The sequence below is a fragment of the Lissotriton helveticus genome, chromosome 3_1, assembly GCF_964261635.1.
Source record: "Lissotriton helveticus chromosome 3_1, aLisHel1.1, whole genome shotgun sequence".
NCBI lineage: Eukaryota > Metazoa > Chordata > Amphibia > Caudata > Salamandridae > Lissotriton > Lissotriton helveticus.
The window spans coordinates 1,036,899,808-1,036,918,319 of NC_136061.1; the positions used below are offsets into that span (position 1 = coordinate 1,036,899,808).

General features: G+C 43.9%; 1 protein-coding gene across 1 annotated transcript in view; it reads left to right on the forward strand.

Moving 5' to 3' along the window:
- The window catches only part of SLC25A12 (solute carrier family 25 member 12), a 513,431-nt gene that overhangs the window by 376,558 nt on the left and 118,361 nt on the right, over nt 1-18,512 (forward strand). The window contains exon 11 of the mRNA XM_078681570.1: nt 1,495-1,647. Within this exon, the coding sequence (XP_078537696.1) occupies nt 1,495-1,647 (153 nt within the window). The remainder of the gene's footprint in view (nt 1-1,494; nt 1,648-18,512) is intronic.

Sequence of the window (18,512 nt, forward strand, 5' to 3'; positions counted from 1 at the left end):
CTCTGCCACTAGACTATCAGGGATGAGGCACAGGCAGGAGCCCGGGGGTGGAAGAGGGCCTTGAACTCCTGCCCAGCAGGTCAGCAGCCAGGGCAGCAGCAGCTACCAGGCGGAGCTGTGCTGTGAAGGGAGCAAGTCCACTAAAGGTTAAAGGTAGGTTGGACGCAACAGTTTGTTGTTTTAAAAAGTGGATAGTGGTTCTAAAAAGTTTTAGAACAACTGATCTAGAGGTCCTGTGTTTTTGTTTAACCACAATCCTGGAGGTTGCAGGAGTGACATCAAATGCCTTTCGCCTCTGTTTACAGTACAGGAAGCAGCATCTCATGACTTTCGACTCTATACTGACCAGTGTACATTTTTTTAAACAAGCTTTATCACAAAGTCATGGTTCATGCGTGTTCATAAGCTGCAATTGATAACAGGCATATACTACTAGCTACTAAATGTAGTTTACGTTAAATGCATACTTTTTAAAAAAAAGTTCAGTTGTGAGACAGGACAAACAGTAGCCCTCTGTTGCTACCCCTAAACAGCACTTCAGAATACAGTACTACAATAATCTTAAAAAGAAATTACAGTTGTAATGACCTTGTGAAAAGTTTTACTGACTCGATGTTTGACTCCAAATTGATAAGGAACAATATGTAATTTACATTATTTTTATTTCTTAAGTGGAACTGGTAAGTGAACTTCAGTTTAGAGTATAAATTCATTTCCATTGTTTGGGGCAATTGCGCTTTGTTATTGTTTTTCATTTGTATTACATTTTATAGCTTATCACCTGGCCTGTGGACTGAACGATCAGATTTTCAATGTAGCATAATGCTGCCTTCACAAACCATAAAAGTCAGGAAACAAAGAGTTGATCTAATATAAGGCGAGACTTGACTTGTCACTCAGACAGGAAGTGTGCCAGCGGCACCCTTCCCAGACCCCATTACAGCATGTGTGGCGAGCCTGCAGACGGTAAGCTTTGCTTCCCTGTCTGGCACACACCATTGTGTCACCAGCCGTAATCCAGGCGGCAAAACGAGGTGGCTCTGCAGCTGTGGATGCTTTCCGTGTTAGTAGAAGCCTTTCGAAAACATGTTTTATCAATGTTTCATATTTTCCCTTTTTGAATTAGAGTTGCAGATGTGTAATCATATAGCGAGATGTTGAGTTTGATCAAAATGCGAAATTATAATTATTTGTTCTGTTTAAAATATTCAAAAATAAAAAATGATGTGCTCAATTTGTTTTATATTTTTACTGAACACTGTATCGCACTGTTTTGAAAATGCAAATAAAAATATTAAAAAAATAAATAAATAAAAAATAAATAAAAAATTGATTTTGTTATTCAAGATTTAAAAAGTACAAAGACACTTGGCCTTTAACTATTCCAGACAATGTCCTCAACGCCTTAAAAGATGATTCTTAGCATTATATTTTAATTCCTAATATTTGTATATTGGTTCAGACACTCATTGTGTTGTTGGTGCTTGTTCATAGCTGTCGGCGCAACGGCTGTGTACCCGATTGATCTTGTGAAGACACGTATGCAGAATCAGCGCTCGTCCTTCGTGGGCGAGCTGATGTACAAGAACAGCTTTGACTGTGCCAAGAAGGTCATACGCTACGAAGGGTTTTTTGGCCTTTACAGAGGTAAATGACTGGAAGATGGATTTTTTTGTGGTCTGGAAAACAGGAGGTACTGCACATATGTGATTCTGAGACATGAAGTTTGATTAGTGCTTCGTTTAATAAATGTAGTGTTTCTTAGGGAATGGTGCTGCTGAATGCCTTGACTGGAGTCCACTTCATGCCACCTTCCTGCACTTCCTCTCTTTTTCTCATTCTTACAGTTTCTTTTTCATTGCAGCTTTCTCCCTTTGTTGTTTTCTTCCTGTCTTTCCCTTCCTTTCTCCCTTTTCTGCCATTCTCTCTCTTCTTCTGTATTAAAGTTTGATGATAAAACACATCAGTGCCCATGCGCACTACCTGCATGAACCTGTTTAAATTAAGCACTAAGTGGGATCTTAGGCGGTCCAGTACCTACTCGTTTTGCAGTAGGGTAAGTGTTAGTAGGAAAACTGTCCTAAATGCTGTAAGAAAGCAGAGCTTCCACGTTTTAAAGGAGATAAGACACAATTTTGGCATGTGCAGGGCCTGCACACTCCCACCAAACAAACAGAAGACCACCTCGTACCTCAGTATGAGCATCAGGATTATAAATATATCTGGGATATTTGGGAATATTGTACCCCTGATTTTTTTCCCACCGTGCACATTACACCAGGTAAAACCTGACAAAACCTGCATGGGACCTGTATCATAGAATACATTTCGCAAAAGAAAAGCATCGGGGAAAAAACGGTTACATTAATGTCTATGGGAATCAGAACAAGTGTTTGGCTTAGGGACGTTTTGTTATGGTTGATTCGCAAGTGCACTTTTTTGAAAACGAGCTGCTGGGTTGGCTTGATGAAAAACTCCCCCTTCACCTTCCTAAAAAAATTAAAATTAAAAAAAAGTATGCGAAAGTACCACAGTTTGGCACTGAAAACGTTGGAGTCTTTCTCTATCCAGGACTGGCGGTAAGTTCTCAGACTGTTTATCAAACTGAGCCCTCGAGACTGGAGTCCCAACCCTCACAGTAATTTGTTGTACTGCCTGAGGTCCTACTTTAATCTATCAGGAGTTTTATTGAATGCAATCACTAGCTTTCCACTTGGGGATAAAAATTCCTCATACTCCCATACTGTCTCTTACCCTTCCTCAGCCAACATTTCTTACTGGTGAACAGAATCACAGGTCTTTCTTGGCCTTTGGTGACCAATGTGTACACAAGCACTTAGAGCACAGGTCTTTTCTTTCCCTGTCTGTCCACTGTTCCTACACAGGACTCCATCATTTCCTCAATGATGTGTTAAGAGGAAAAGTCATTAATTTCTAGATCCTAAAATATAACACAAGGGATAACAAATAGCATTTTAACATCAATATTATATAAATAATATCCTGATGTTTAATTGAAGGATCTTAAAATAAGACCACAAGTAGTTTAGTTGTACACTCTGGACACTTTTCAGCAACCAGTGGGGCACCCTCCTGTGCCAGATTATCCAAACTTAAAATACCAATGGTACACAGGGACTCCAAGACCTGAAATGATCAGGATCAACTGAATGAAACCATATTGTTTGATACTGTAGTGTTAAAGTTCTTACCGATACTGGATTTGGCCCCATTCAGTAAGCCTACTGCCTAGCATTGTTTTATAGGACTGCCCCTCCAGATACTTCCAGACCTACATGACATTTTTTTGTATTTCAAACTTCAGAGAATAACATCTTCATGGGTTGTGAAACCTCCTGGCTCAGACAGCAGTTGTAAGAGCATCACCAAGCGAGGGTATTGTCCCAGCTCCTTTTGCTTGCTGTATCACAGTCCGAGACGCTAACGAGTGGCAGCAGGAAAGGAAGAAAAGCTTCTATCAACCGTCTCTTTCCCCACGGCAGACAAACTCTACCACAGTCTTGCACTTTCACAATTTGTGGCTACTAAAATGTGTTCTTTTCTGCACATTAGAAGCCAAAGAGTCTGCTTCACAGCTTCTACAAACCAACATAGAGCTGGTGGACATTGCAACAGGAGCTTTGGGTGACTCGTTTTGTATGTGTAATCAAGCTTGAATCAATACATCGTCACATCATGGCGACATTCTAGACATGAACATAGATTTGATGGCAAGAACTTATTTGCACCATTTACGGTATTCATGCTGAAAGAACAGTCGCCACTTTTTTACCTTTTTCTATGCAAGTCGTGGGAGCTCCAGAATGGAAAATTGTGATGTGTCAATGATATGGAGGTAGAAAATGTCTTGTACATCTGGAATGTGTGTCTGTTGCTTTGCAGCAGCAAACCCCTGCTTACCGGTTTGTTGCTGCAGAGCAAAAGGAAATGGAAAGAAGGTTGCTTCAATATTACGTCCCGCTCAGCATTCCACTGTAATGAAAGTGCATCCACAACTCTAATGGATTCACTTTCATTACAGGGATCCCCATCTGCAAAAGTTTAAATTGGCCCCAAAGTCCCCTGAAGTTCTGTTACTTCACTCAGAAAAAGAGCATTAATCCTGCTTCGTGCGCTTTCAAAGCCTTCTGCTGGGAAAATCTTGTCAAGTCCATACTATGTTCTAACACTGAATCGAGACATGGGAAGGCGCAGATTGAGTTTCCAGAGATTCTAATGGAGATTATGTTATGTTATGTTAAAATGGTTTTTATAGAGCGCACGGCTACTCAAAAAGAGTGTCCCGGCGCTTTTATTTGAGGTAGGCTGCAGTAAACTAACATAACACGTTAAGAGAAAATATGTCATAGACAGAAAGAAAAACGACAACTAAAAAAAGACCTACTGGGTAAACAACCAGGTTTTTAGGTCCTTTCTAAAAGCTAGTAAACTAGTGGCTCCCCGAAGACTAAGAGGCAGAGAATTCCACAATTGTGGCGCCAGTCTCCACAGGCCAGATTGGGCCTGTGGAGACTTTGGCACACTGGCAGGCAGACACTAGGACCTCACAAAGGTCAGAAGAGTCTTTACATGTCCATAAATGCAGAGTCAGATGGAATTCACATTGCCTAGCTACGTCGTGTTGAAGATTCCTGTTTCACATAGTTGGCACTTGGCATTTGAAGTCATACACATTTTTTTGTTTTCAGTCCCCCATTACCTTGGCATTATGATTTTTTCCTGCTCTCCCTTTACTGGTTATTGTTAGGAAATGGAATTTAAAAAACCTTAAAAATTCACTGAAAAAACAAAAGTTACAGAGACGTTATAGTTAGGCTCAGATTTTACTTGTACAAAACCAGTGAAATCAGCAGTTCTAGTTACCTGAACTAGCTATAACTTACACCCCCACAATACACTGCTTATGGTCTCGCATGTTACATTACTCATGACATGGTCAGTGACATCACTGATAACATCACTGATAACATCTCAAATCACATCACTTATGACATCACTGATGACATCATCCAGTGAGTGTAAGTATTTTCTAAGAGTTTATGGGTGTTAAACGTGTATACTAACCTACTACAAAAGTTAAATTAGTATATTAGGTGCACCACTACTGAGTGATACTACTTCTAATATATATTATGTGAGTGACTGTGTGACTGTTTATATCCTTGGGTGTGTGAGTAGCTGTGTGGGTGAGTGAGTTGCTGTGTGAGTGGCTGTATTGGTGAATGAATGGGTGTGTCAGTGGCTGTAACGGTCAGTGTGGCGAGTGGCTCTATGGGTGGGTAAGTGGGTGTGTAGTGACTGTATGGTGAGTGAATGCATGCACGACGTGTGTAGTGACTGTATAGGTAAGTGAGTGGATTTCTGAGTAGGTCTATAGATGTGTGAGTGGTTGTGTCAGTGGTTGTTTGGGTGACTGGTCGTGTGAGTGACTCTGTGGGTGGGTAAGTGGGTGTGTAGTGAATGCATGAGTGAGTGGGTGTCTGACTGTATGAGTGAGTGACGTGGTGTATACGTGGCTGTATGGGTGAGTGAGTGGTTGTTTGAGTGAGTGTTTGGTTAAGTGAGTTGGTGAGTGTGTGGCTATGTGAGTGGCTGTATGGGTGAGTGAAGGGTTGTGTGAGTAGCTGTATGAGTGCGGGGGTATGTGTGAGTGGATCTATGAAGGAGTGAGTGGGTGTGTGATTACTGATATGAATGGGTATATGAGTGGTCGTGTGGGTGGGCATACGAGTGGTATGGGGTGTGAGTGGTTCTGTGGATGATGTCATGAGTGATGTTATTTGAGATGTCATCAGTGATGTCACTGACCATGCCATGAGTGATGTAATGTGTGAGGTCATAAGGAGTGCACTGCCGGTGCATAAGTTATAGCTAGCTCAGCTAACTAGAACTGCCGAAGAGGCGGATTTCAGCCCCAGGGACCCCATGCCCCAGTGCCCAGCCTCTTTTTTATTAATTTAAAAAAATGAATAAATAATGGCATTGCTTGACAAAGGGGGGGGGCTGCTGAACATGCAGCTCCCTTTCTGTCAAAGCATTTGCGCCCTGCTTCTAGCAAGCAAGCAAGAGCACTTTTTGTGCTCTCCTTTGCTACACATGGAGTATAGTTTACTATGACTTTACGAGAGCTGTAAAGCTCCCGCCAAGCCATCACAAACAGCTTTGTGCTGGGAGTGGGCTCCCTGGGACATAGCAGGAGCCAGAAGGAGCCAGCCCTGGGGGGTGGGGGGGGGCAGGGGTGGATTGGCAGTCCCCAGGGCCATCTAGGGCCCTCCATTGCAGGACACAGCCTGGTGGTCTCCAGGGTTGCGGGGTGCCATGCGGCCCCCCCACTTCAATTCTTAACATTTGCCCCTGGGAGGTGGGGGTCCCCGGAATTGTGGGGGTGCCCCACAGGCCTCCCACATTAATTCCATTTTAGCCCTAGAAAGGTGGGGGTCCCAGGAGCTGTGGGGTGCTGCACGTCCCCTGTATGTGTCATATTTAGCCCCTGGGAGGAGGTGGTCCCTGGGGCCTGGTCTCCCCCACATTTATACTACATTTGCCCTAGGGAGGTGGCAGTCCTCAGGGCACGGGGTTGCCGAGCACGCAACCATCGCATAAATTATTAACAATGCCCCGGGAAGGTGGCGGTCCCTGGGTCTTATGCACTTTGTTTATTCTTAGTGTGGAAGTTTGGAATTGCCTCCAATTTCACCCGCTACTCACTTGATTCATGACAGCTTACTAGGCCCAAGCTTAGCTCCATGGACTCCGATGTAAATCCTTTTCAAGCAATGCCACAAGCCATCAGTAAGGTACAAGCTGATTTGAATTTAGCACAAAATGAGAGGGCATTCCTGCTAACTAAACTTAATGAATATGTAGCCTGGATGCTCTTCCTGTTTCCTCTGAGACTATTTCTTCAGGGGTTTCTTCAGATCTTCCTTGAGATTCAATTTATGCCGGAGTTTGAAGTCTTTCAATGCCCGTAGCCCCAGCTTTGTCCCCTCCTGAAAAATTTGCAAGGGATCCCACATATTTTAAGGTATTTATTCCACAATGCAAATTTCAATTTTTGTCTTAGTCACCTTTTTCCCAATGGATCTATTTAAAGTGGCATTTATTCTTTCATACCTAGTCTAAGAAGCTTTAATACAAGCTTACAAGACTAATAAATACTTCGATACTCACTCAGTATAACATTTTTATCACTTGATTTTTGGCAATTATTGGAACCCCTTGGGTGGAGCAGGTTGCACACACAGGTTTACTGTCCTTGAGCCAAAGGACCAGAGCTTAGTAGCCAACCTGCCTAAATTTACAGACACTTTAATTAATATTACTCTGCATGTAGAGGGTTCAGCTCAAACTCCAAAAGGAGGAAAGACATTGGCTGGTTCATAAAGGATTGATAGAGGTAATGGTAGAATCATCAAAACACGAAACCTAAGCTCCCGAATCAATACAGACTGGTAACCTTAAACGTCTGTTATCTAAAGAAGAAAAGAAATGAAAATACAAAGAAGACATTTGTTTATGCTGTAGAGGACTTTTTGTTAAAACTGCCCTTCTTTGAAGGAAAACAAGAGAGCTTGACTATGACCATCAAATCCAGGATGAGCTTTAACACGAGTCAAGTGTTTGTTAATTACAGGACGCCTTCCCATCCATGCATGGAATTGGCTACATCAGATGGTATTTAAAAAGTATTATTTATTATTAGATCATGGAGCTACATGTTACTTTATTGGCTATAAGTTCCATAGTCAAACCAGGATTCCTTTAATTTGAAAGTAAAAAAGAAGGCAGCATTTTAGGTATGGATGGTACTTTGCAAACCTCTGAGAAGGTGATTTGGGAAACTGTACCTGTTGTGGTAGTAACTACAGAGGAAACACTTAATTCATTTCCTTAGATCTCATTGACACATCATATTTTACCATCATTTTGGGAATGGCTTGGTACAGAAGGCATAGCCACATGACTGACAAGAGAGCATGCAATGCAATACAACTTTGGAATGACATTACTGTAAAGAGAAATGTTTTCTAAGGAAACACTTGAGAACCATTCACCCCTTTACCTGTCCTTTTTCCTCCCACATGGAAGAAGATGACTCCCTGTCACAATACAGAGTTTGCTGATGTGTTTAGTCCTAATGAGGCTGAAAACATCCTCCTCAGAGGTATGACTGTGCCATTAGTTTAATCCTGAGTGTGAAGATTCCCATGGCAAGATCTACACATTAACAGTGCAGAGAGACAACTTACTCAAAGAATACATTCAGGAAAAAGTGAAGAGAGAATTAACCTGCCATTTGACATCTCAATTGTCAGCACCACATGTGTTTATATCAAATCTGATGGCACCTTTTAACACTACATAGATTACAGAGAATTAAATGCAATTACTATTGGAAAAAGATATTTGCTTCATCGGATCTGTATTACTGAAAAATGGCAACATATTCACCAAGTTGGCTTTGAGTTGTGTGTACAATTGAATATATATTAGAGAGGGAAATGAACAGAAAGCAGTTTTTAACATAAGATATAGCCACTTGAATACCATATGTTGAAATTGTTCCTGTGTAATGTGCCAGCTGTCTTAAACATTTTATCAACAATATCTTCCAGGATATTCTGGACTCATATGTAACAGTTTATCGGTATGATATCTAGGTGTACCTAGAAACAGAGGAAGCACATCAAGGCCGTGTTCAGATGACTTCATTCCAACTCATTTTATGCTAGGCTAGTAAAATAAAGTTTTGAAATGACCCGCATCCTTTTCGGAGATTCTACATGTTCTCTTCCGGAATGCAGGTTGATGCAGGAAAAGTGTCTTATGTACTCAAATGGAATAAGGGGTTGCTGTTACACGATCAGAGGTTATTTGTACCAGAACAAAGGAAACAAATAAATCGGTTTTGCTATGCCATGAAACCCCTATATTGGGGCATCCTGTAAGAAGGAGGACAGGAGAACTAGATGTTTTGGTGGTACCATAGTGAGACTACAGGCTCTCTTCAATCTCTTCTGTATCTACACAACCTTGGTCCCAAATCTCAAACGACTTTGCTGGCTCTGTCCTCTTCCAGTGGTCTACACACATTGTAAGTAGTTGTTAACTATTTAGCTAAGCTGGCTCATTTGGTACCCCTCAAGAAATTAAAATCCACATTACAACTAGAAATAGTGTTCCTAAACATTTTGGAGTGAACTGTCAAACTGCTAAAATAATTGGTATTAGTCAGTCATACATCCACTAGTCACCATCCACCAACCGACATGCACACTGAAAGGATGAATCAGGTGATTGAATAATATATTTGATGTTTTTTGATAGATTGTGCTCATGATTGTGCCAAATAGATAGCTATCTCAGAATTTGCGCGAAATTAATCTCTCATATGTTGCTTTAGGTTTTTCCCTTTTGTTTCCCGATTTTATGGTGTTCATCCAAGATTATGGATCTCCACTGTTGGGATGGTAAAAGTACCTTCAGCACAGGAGTTTTAACAACAAATGAAGAAGATCAAAGCTATTGCAGTTATTCATTTTTAAAAACCTAAGCAGGACTATCAAAGATGTCCTAAAAAACACAAACGGGCAGTCACCTTGTTTTAAGGAAGGAGATTAAGTTTGACCCGCTTCTAAATATTTGACCCTTACCAGTATCCATCCTAAATGTGCTCCTAGTTTTTTAGGACCTTTTGACATCAATGGGGTGGTAGATCCTGCACCAGTTAAATTAATGCCTAACTGGTTAAACTGGCATTCTATGTTGATCGGTGCTGCAGTGAATATAAGGTAGAGACAATATTACATTTTAAGATCTCAATGGATCAATTGCAGTATCTCATTGGTTGGAAGGGATATGATGTGACAGATCGACCTTGGGAACTTGCTGAGTTTGAACTTACTCCCAGATTAGTGTCAGCTTTCCATCGCCTGTTTCCGAACAAGCCTTCACATCTGCCCTTCAGAGACGAGTTCTTCAAGGGAGAGAGAGTACTGTTGGGAATCTCTAAAAAAGCCTACCCTGCATAACACTGAATAGAGAGAAGGGAGATTGCAGACTGAGTTAAAATAGATTTCACATGGAGATTATCGAAGTTGAGCATATAGGAGCTGGGAATAGGACCCCACAAAGGACAGGACAGTCCTTCCACGTCCACGTAAGCAGAGTAAGAAAGAAGTCACATTGCCTAACAAAATTGTGTGGTAAGATTCTCACTTCAAATAGCTGCCATTCAGCCTTTGGGGTCCTAAACCCTCGTTTTGTTTTCCCTTCTCAGTTCCCCTCACATTAGGGTTCCATCCTGCTTCCTGGTTACTGCTTTAACCCCCGTTTGCTCCCGAACAGACTGTGTCCTCTTTTCCTGTGTTTTGCTGTTTTTCCTGGTTGCTCCGGTGCTTGTCAATGCTACTGCACTGGAGGAGCGGGTAAAACTTCTGAGCTATGACCGTGCAAGTATCTTAACTTTGGTGTTCATGTAACTTACTGTATATATCTACATCTTTTTTATCACAGTTGCAGCCTTCACTTGGTGCTCCACTCACCTTAGTTTCCTTACTTATGAGACCTCCTTCATTGGGCAGAGATGTTACCTGTGAGACCTCCCATATTTTCGAAGACTATCCGAAGTCTTGTATCTCCTCCCAACTTCCTCTCTTCCCCACGGCTCTAGTTCCAGGACCACCTGCCTTGTGCTCTTGGCTTATACTAGTGAGGAAGTTTGGAATGCACATCGGAGTTCACCAGCAACTTGCTTGATTGATGACACCTTCAAGGCCAGTCAGCATCTATAGGGAAGCAATTTTCTGTCTCAGAGTGCCTTCTGTAATACTAACATTTGACCAGAAAGCATAAGGCTGCTACAAAATCGTTAAGCTCCATAGATACAACAAAAGTGACAGGTAAATTCTATTAAAGAGTTCAATTCCTATTCTCATCAGGGCGAAGTCGACTCTATTGAGAGGTAGATTTTGCTTCTTCTCTGAGACAATGGTCTTTCATCACTCAACATCAGTGGTTTTAGAGCATAATATTGGAAGATTTATCTTTCCACCTCCCTCTGCTTTCTCTTCAATAATTCAGAAATCATATCCAGACTTTCTAAAGGAAATTCACCAGCTTCTGCTTCTAGGTGCTGTGAAATTGGTCCAGAAAATGTTTACTCCATGTACAGGGACATCAGCCTGATCTAAACATGTACACGTTGAACCAATTTATCATTGTGGACACATTTTACATAGTAACTGTAGCTCAAATTTTGGAGGAATTTGTGCCAGGAGTAGGCGATGTTTTCAAAGTATTAATCTGTAATATAAAGTTGACAATAACAGAAAGATTAGTCTCAAACAACCCTTGATTAACTTGATTTCTTCTAACGTTATCAACCTTGGATCCCCTGACGTGCTTTGTGTACTCTTGTAATTTCTTGATGGGTTTGCATTATGTTTGTACAAAGTTTACTGTAGGCATGAAGGTAACACGGCTGGTCTAGCTATTGTTGATGTAATCAATGCGCACCTTTCGTCCCTCCTGGTTTGTGTTTTTAGAATTGTAGCAAGGGATTTTAATTGTAATTTTGAACACCTCGGTATTGCCGAATTTAGTGGAGAAGAGGATGAAGTTTGGGCATTTCCGGAGCTTACATTCCAACCGATTAAACAATGGTCTGCAGCAGTCCTGTAACTAAATACTTTTACCCGCAATAATGGCTTGCGAGCCTTTAACGGCAGGACCCCAGCAGATAAAGAGGGGAAGGTCACCTTCAATCGGCTTGGTGGGGCCACCCGCATAGATTACGTCTTAATGGTTGTGAGGCTGTGGTTGCAAGTATTTGATATGGAGGTGGCTTCTAGGCAGGACAGTGACCACAATGTCTTGAACCTCTCCTTGAGCTCGTTGGCCCACACAGAAGACCCGGCTCCCTCAGAAGCATGAAAAAAGGACTGACACTCATTTGCAGCTGCCCCGTCCCTATCACTGTGAGTGAAGTTGCAGCAGCAATTGATTGGATTATACCAGGGAAAGTACCAGGGCTTGATAAGGTGCCTGAGGACTTGTTTAGAGCAGAGAAGAAGATTTGATGCCCTTTTATTACCCTTTTTTTCAATAATATCATGCCGAGGACTTGGGTAGGGGCTGAAATCATCCTAATATATAATAAGGACTTTAGGTCCGCCCCCTCGAATTACCACCCAAGCGGTTTTATTGACAACTCACAGAAGCTCTTTAGTCGTAATCTGTTAAGCAGACTACTAGCCTGGATTGAGGATGTAGGAGTGTTGACTTCTCTCCTAGCGGGATTCAGAGCTGGGACAAGCACTCTTGTGGGTTCCGAATTATCTGATTGATGTGTTCAGGAGGCTTCACCTGGATAATTATGCGCAGGTCAGGTGTGGCCCTGCTGGGGATTTGACAGACCCCATTCCAGTGTCCCAGGACATGAGAGAGGGGTGTGTCTTAGCCCCCACTTTGTTCTTGTTATATATTAATGCCATGATAACCAAATTAGAGCAGTGTAAGCATGATGCCCAGGGTCTGGCAAACAGAGATCAAGTTTTCGTCCGATAACACCCGAATTGCAAATTTGCTACTTGCAAGCTCTGTGAAGGGAGGGGTATCTATATAGAGGGGAACTTTGGGGGCACGACAATTTCCATGATATGGAACTGATGTAAAATCATTATATCCGACTCCTCGCCAATCTTCCTGTCAGCACTCCACTAGTGCCACTCTGACTAGACCTCTTGACCTCAAAGTAAAACTTAGTCCCTTATAGTATTGGAGGAGGATTTGGTCGTCAGTGGACTTATTGCCCTTTCTGATGGGCCTGGAAAAAATCACTAAACTCCCTGGGGCTATAAGGAGCCCATGGTTGGGGTACATTAGATTCAGTCTTGAAGAGATTGGGTGCGGAAATATGTGGACCCATCCAAAAACGTTGTGTGGTGTTTCCAGATCCATACTGAAGGAGTTGTATTGGGGACACACAGATGGTAAATACCAAAGGACTGTGGGGAAAAGAGGCGTAGGTACCCTGACCTCGAGTATTTTGGAATTTAAACACCCCTATTGTCTGGAACAGTTGCGGCTGGCATGGCCTGTGGGTAAGGGGGTGGGCGCGGGGGTCACAATGGAAGGAGGAAGCAAAAAAAACCCACTTATCTTTCAGCCACCGGGTCCCACGTCTCTGCTCCTGCTCTCCTGCTCTGACTTCAGGAACAGGGAGCAGGAAGCCTGGCTCCCTCCCCTAAGCCAATCACAATGCTGCAATGCAGCGTTCTTATTGGCCTTAGCACCATGACGTGCTGGGCATGTTCTCCATGCAAGCTGTAATGCAGCCTGCATGGAGAAGGGGAAAGTGTGCATGACTGGTTGCCGACAAAACAGTCACTGCGCACTTAGGAGAGTCAAACCCCTCCCCCTGCCCTGCTCTGTTAGCCGAGCAGCCCCACCCACCCACCCTCCCGCACCCGCAAAGCAGGCACTGTGAGAATGCAGGTGGGGATGCTCCTCCGCCATAGCGGAGGAGCCTCCCCTGGTCTGGAAGAATATATAGATACAATTGAACCCCTAATTGCCAGATCTCTTAATATTAAGTTCTGCGTCCCGGACCATGCAGCTTTGTTACTTTACTGCGAAGTGACAATGTCCCTTTGCCGATGAGGAACCTGACCGGTCCTTTTTGTCCTGGAGATAAGAAAACTGAAGACCATGTCCTGTATCTCAGCCCACAATATTATGCACACAGGAGGAAATTGATTTTGCCATTGTGCTGCAATCTGGGCATCAGGGATACAAAATTGCAACCACAATACTTAAGGCAGACACCGCTCAGCTAATTGTATTTGCTGTTTATCGCTTTCTCATGTACACTTGGAGACACAGACAGAAAAGTGTTGCCCTGTTGCTGCTTAGTGCCTAGAGCCCAGAATTTGTGCGCTTTTTATTCTGTATCCTGCAGTTTTCCGCGATTTTATCAATTGTATGCTGCTTTTTTAATATGTGTTAGAGCAGACCAATGATGGACGGAATGCTGACAATGCAAACATTCTCCCCCAGCCAAAAGATCTGGGTTAAATCCATCGTTCTTTTGCCCACTACGCCACCCCAGTTTGGACCCAGCCATATGCAAATCAGTCTTGACCCTGTGGCCCATGGGAACAGTCCAGACCGAACTGCCAGGCCCTCCCTGGACCGGAAGCAAGCATCCGGGGACCGGTTTCAGGGTATGTCACCCTTCTTCAGCCAGGCTAGCTTGAATCCAGTGGCACAGTGAGCAAGGGACACACGTCTGGGCATACCCATCCCACTTGGGCAAAAAGTGTTACAGCCTGGGCCGGCCCCAGGGCAGGGCGATCGGCGCTGACTTGTGGTGGGAGCGCCATGTCCATCACTTTAAAAGCACTGGATGCCGCGTACTTTGTCTCAGCAATAAAAATGACAACTTCCGTTATTAATGTTCTTCCTGGAGAGAGTCTTTGTCTATTGAAAGTTTTGACTGATCATAGGGCAGAGGGTTAACATGCCTACTGCAAAAAAGTGTCTCATTAACATCACAAAGTGCATATAATATAAATAGGTCAATGGGTTACCGGTTTTGTCAGAGATACTTTTCTTACATGCAGTTTATAAGTTAAAATCTTAATATAGAGCAGTGAGCTATTAACTGCCACCAAAAGCTGCATGCAAACTGCAAGGAAAATATTAGAGCTATATATTTTTTGCCCAGACTTATGTTGTCCTAATACTGCAAAAGGGGTACATTTGGGTAGAAATCCATTCTTTTTCTTAAAGAAAACCCCTAACAATGGTGTTAAATTTTAAATTCTGAATTGGTGCTTTTCCAGTGCCAAGGACTCTTAAACTATACTGCCTACCAGTATGGATGACATGTGATTCCTACACCTAAAATGATAATAACTCAACGTTATTATCATTTAGTTTGTTCCTGCTGCAGCGTCTTGGCGGGGTGGATCGGCTCTGCTCTCACAGCAGGGGGAGGAGTGGTGGGCACTATGTCAGTGCGCATGAATGTTTGGTAGGCCTTCTCGATCCAGCCAGTCAGTCATGTGCACTTTACATGTTCATCACCCAGGCTGCATTACACCTGGGTGGAGAATATGGCCAGGCTCCCATTCCCTAACTGAGCGCTGAACTATGGCACTCCGACCAATCACAACGCTGCATTGCAGCATTGTGATTGGCTGTGGGGAGTCTGGGAGTCCGGGTGCTTCCTGCTTCCTGTTTGCACAGAAGAAGCCAGGAAGAGGACGGAGGAGAGGCGGTGGCCGGCCAGTTGGCGAGCCGGCAGATAAGTGAATTTTCTTGTTTAAACCCCCTTCCCCACCCCACTGCTGCTTCCCTGGAGCAGCTGCTCTGAATGACAGGCTAGATGGCTTTAGTCTCAAAGTATGTAAACACATTTGCAATGCATCTAAAGAGCTGAAACTGGAATAAATCTGAAGAAAATTTCAGCCTACAGCTGAACAACTATAAATGTGAATTTTTTTGAGAAGGTGGAAGAAAACACCCTCTTCTAGATCTTTGTAAAAATTCTGAACCTAAACCCCTTTTCCAAAAAGTGTCCTCCCTCTACGGAATCGTTTAATTTCGGGTAAACTATAAAGAAGCATTTCCTGCTGAGTTCCCCATGGCTTCACCCTGTCCTTAGAAAGTTAAAGTGGATTAGGTTCTAATAGTCGACCTAGAATAGCAATGATCATTTATAAGAAGTCCACAAATGATGGAAATTGTGTTACATTGACCTTGGAACTGTCAGCATATTGTAAAGAAACTGCTTTAAAGACAAGTGGAACCAGGTTCACGGTTCCTTACAGGGTCCATTTGCTTGGTTACTTTAAGGCTATTTAGCTTAGTTGTTGTCGTTTTATAGTGATACTGCAGTGAAGATCATAGATTATTTTAGCATGTGGTAACACTAGATGCCAACACACATGGTCTGCACAGTTTAAAGTCCACTATGCATCTGACGTTTGGCCCTCTTTCCAGGCTGTCACACTCTCGGCTCACCTTCCTGTCTTGCTCTGCTGCCAATTTTGTGTCTACCTTCTGAAAGATCAGTCACCCTATACTGCTCCGCGCTATTGCTCAGCTGTCTGGACCTTTGTGAGAGGGCAAAAGATACACAATTGACGGACGGAATGCAGAACAAATCAAAACATTCACCCCGAGTCAAGAGATCTGGGTTAAATCCATCATTCTTTTGCTCACCACGCCACCCCAGGTTAGACCTGGCCATATGCAAATCAGTCTTGACCCTGTGCCTTATTGGCAACAGTGCTTTTTAGACAACAGTGGTCCCTTTTAGGAGGGATATCAAGGACAATAAATATAGACTCAGTCATTTACTATATTGATTTGACATGTCCAGCCGGACAGAGGTCTGATATTTACTTGCAAGGAATAAGGATGAATATCACACAACAGTCCACAAAGTGGGGCACAAGCCTGTACCCTACTTAACACATGTGCGACATACAATAGATAACAAAACTGAAACAAAAGGACTTATAGGCAAAAGCTTAAGGTTCGTTGCACCGATAATTACAAAATGTCAAGGTTCAACAAAACATAATGAGCACCTTTACATTTGAAGTACACATAAGATTTGGAATGTATAAGGTGTTTAAAAATGTCGACGGCGTTTCGATCCATTACCACGTTACGCGGATCATCATCAGGACATAAGATATTATGCCTAACAATATGAAGCCTCAGACGCCTATTGGGAGGAACGGAAGGAAAAAACACAATTGGCAGAAATGAGGGGGTTTTGACAAATTTAACAAAAATGACAACAGTTTATAGTAACAGTGAGACACACTCCATGCATAGTTGGTGCGAGATCGTGTTTCAATTACAGAATGTCAACACTGAAAATGCCAACTAAATAATTTGCTAGTAATAGTTTGGCAGACATTAACCTCAGGGTGAAGTAATCAGGAGCTCACTTATAATCACGTATTGACAAGTCATGGTTATCTATCTATTGTATGTCGCACATGTGTAGGGTACAGGCTTGTGCCCCACTTTGTGGACTGTTGTGTGATATTCATCCTTATTCCTTGCAAGTAAATATCAGACCTCTGTCCGGCTGGACATGTCAAATCAATATAGTAAACGACTGAGTCTATACTTATTGTCCTTGATATCCTTCCTAAAAGGGACCACTGTTGTCTAAAAAGAATTACTCCCAAGGTCCCTTTCTGACTTCATTTGGGTCCCCTTGTTGTTTTCAAATATATTCATGGGAACAGTCCAGCCCGACCTGCCAAGCCTGGACTGGAAACAAGCACCCTAGGAGCGGTTTCGTGAGAGGGCACCATATGTTCCTCAGAGCAACCCTGCATTATCCACAGTCATTTAAATGCTAGACCCCCCAAGTGGCCTTTCCTGAGGCAACCTTGTCCCCACCCAGCCTCTCCTGAGGTAACCTTGTCACCACCAGGCCTCTCCTGGGGTAACCTAGTCCCCACCTGGCCTCTCCTGAGGTAACCTTGTCCCCCCCTCTCCTGGGGTAACCTTGTCACCACCTGGCCTCTCCTGAGTAAACCTTGTCCCCCCGGCCTCTCCTGGGGTAACCTTGTCCCCACTCAGCCTCTCCTGAGGTAACCTTGTCCCCACCTTCCCTCTCCTGAGGTAACCTTGTCCCCCCCAGCCTCTCCTGGGTTAACCTTGTCCCCTCCCGGCCTTCCCTGAGGTAACCTTGTCCCCCCGCCCTCTCCTGGGGTAACCTTGTCCCCGTCGTGGAGTGGTGTGGCTTACTGGTTAGAGGCAGCAGACCCGGAAGCACAGAACGGCCCGGGACCAGGGTTCAATTCCCGACGCGGCAGGGTCGTGGACCAGGGTCAGCGGACTCGATAATTCTCGCCTCGGTGCCTACTCTAACCAGGGATCACACTCGGCAACTCTGGGCATTAGCTTGCCTCATCTCTACAACGGCCCCCCACATTCGCTGGGGATGCCTGGTTTCACCTTGGAGATAGCCAGTAGGGACCATCTCACAGGGATAGCCAGGACGGGTTCCCCAGCGGTCTACAGCGCCACGACGCCTCAGGGCAGCAGTGCGCTTTACAAGACACATACATACATACATACACCTGGCCTCTCCTGAGGTAACCTTGTCCCCCCGGCCTCTCCTGGGGTAACCTTGTCCCCACCCGGCCTCTCCTGAGGTAACCTTATCCACCCCGGCCTCTCCTGGGGTAACCTTGTCCCCACCCAGCCTCTCCTGAGGTAACCTTGTCCCCCCGGCCCAGTCCTGGTGTAACCTTGTCCCCACCTGGCCTTTCCTGAGGTAACCTTGTCCCCGCCTTCCCTCTCCTCAGGGAACCTTGTCTGCACCCGGCCTCTCCTGAGGCAACTAGTCCCCACCAGGCCTCTCCTGAGGTAACCTTGTCTCCACCCGGCCTCTCCTGAGGTAACTTTGTCCCCCCGGTCCACTCCTGGGGTAACCTTGTCCCCACCAG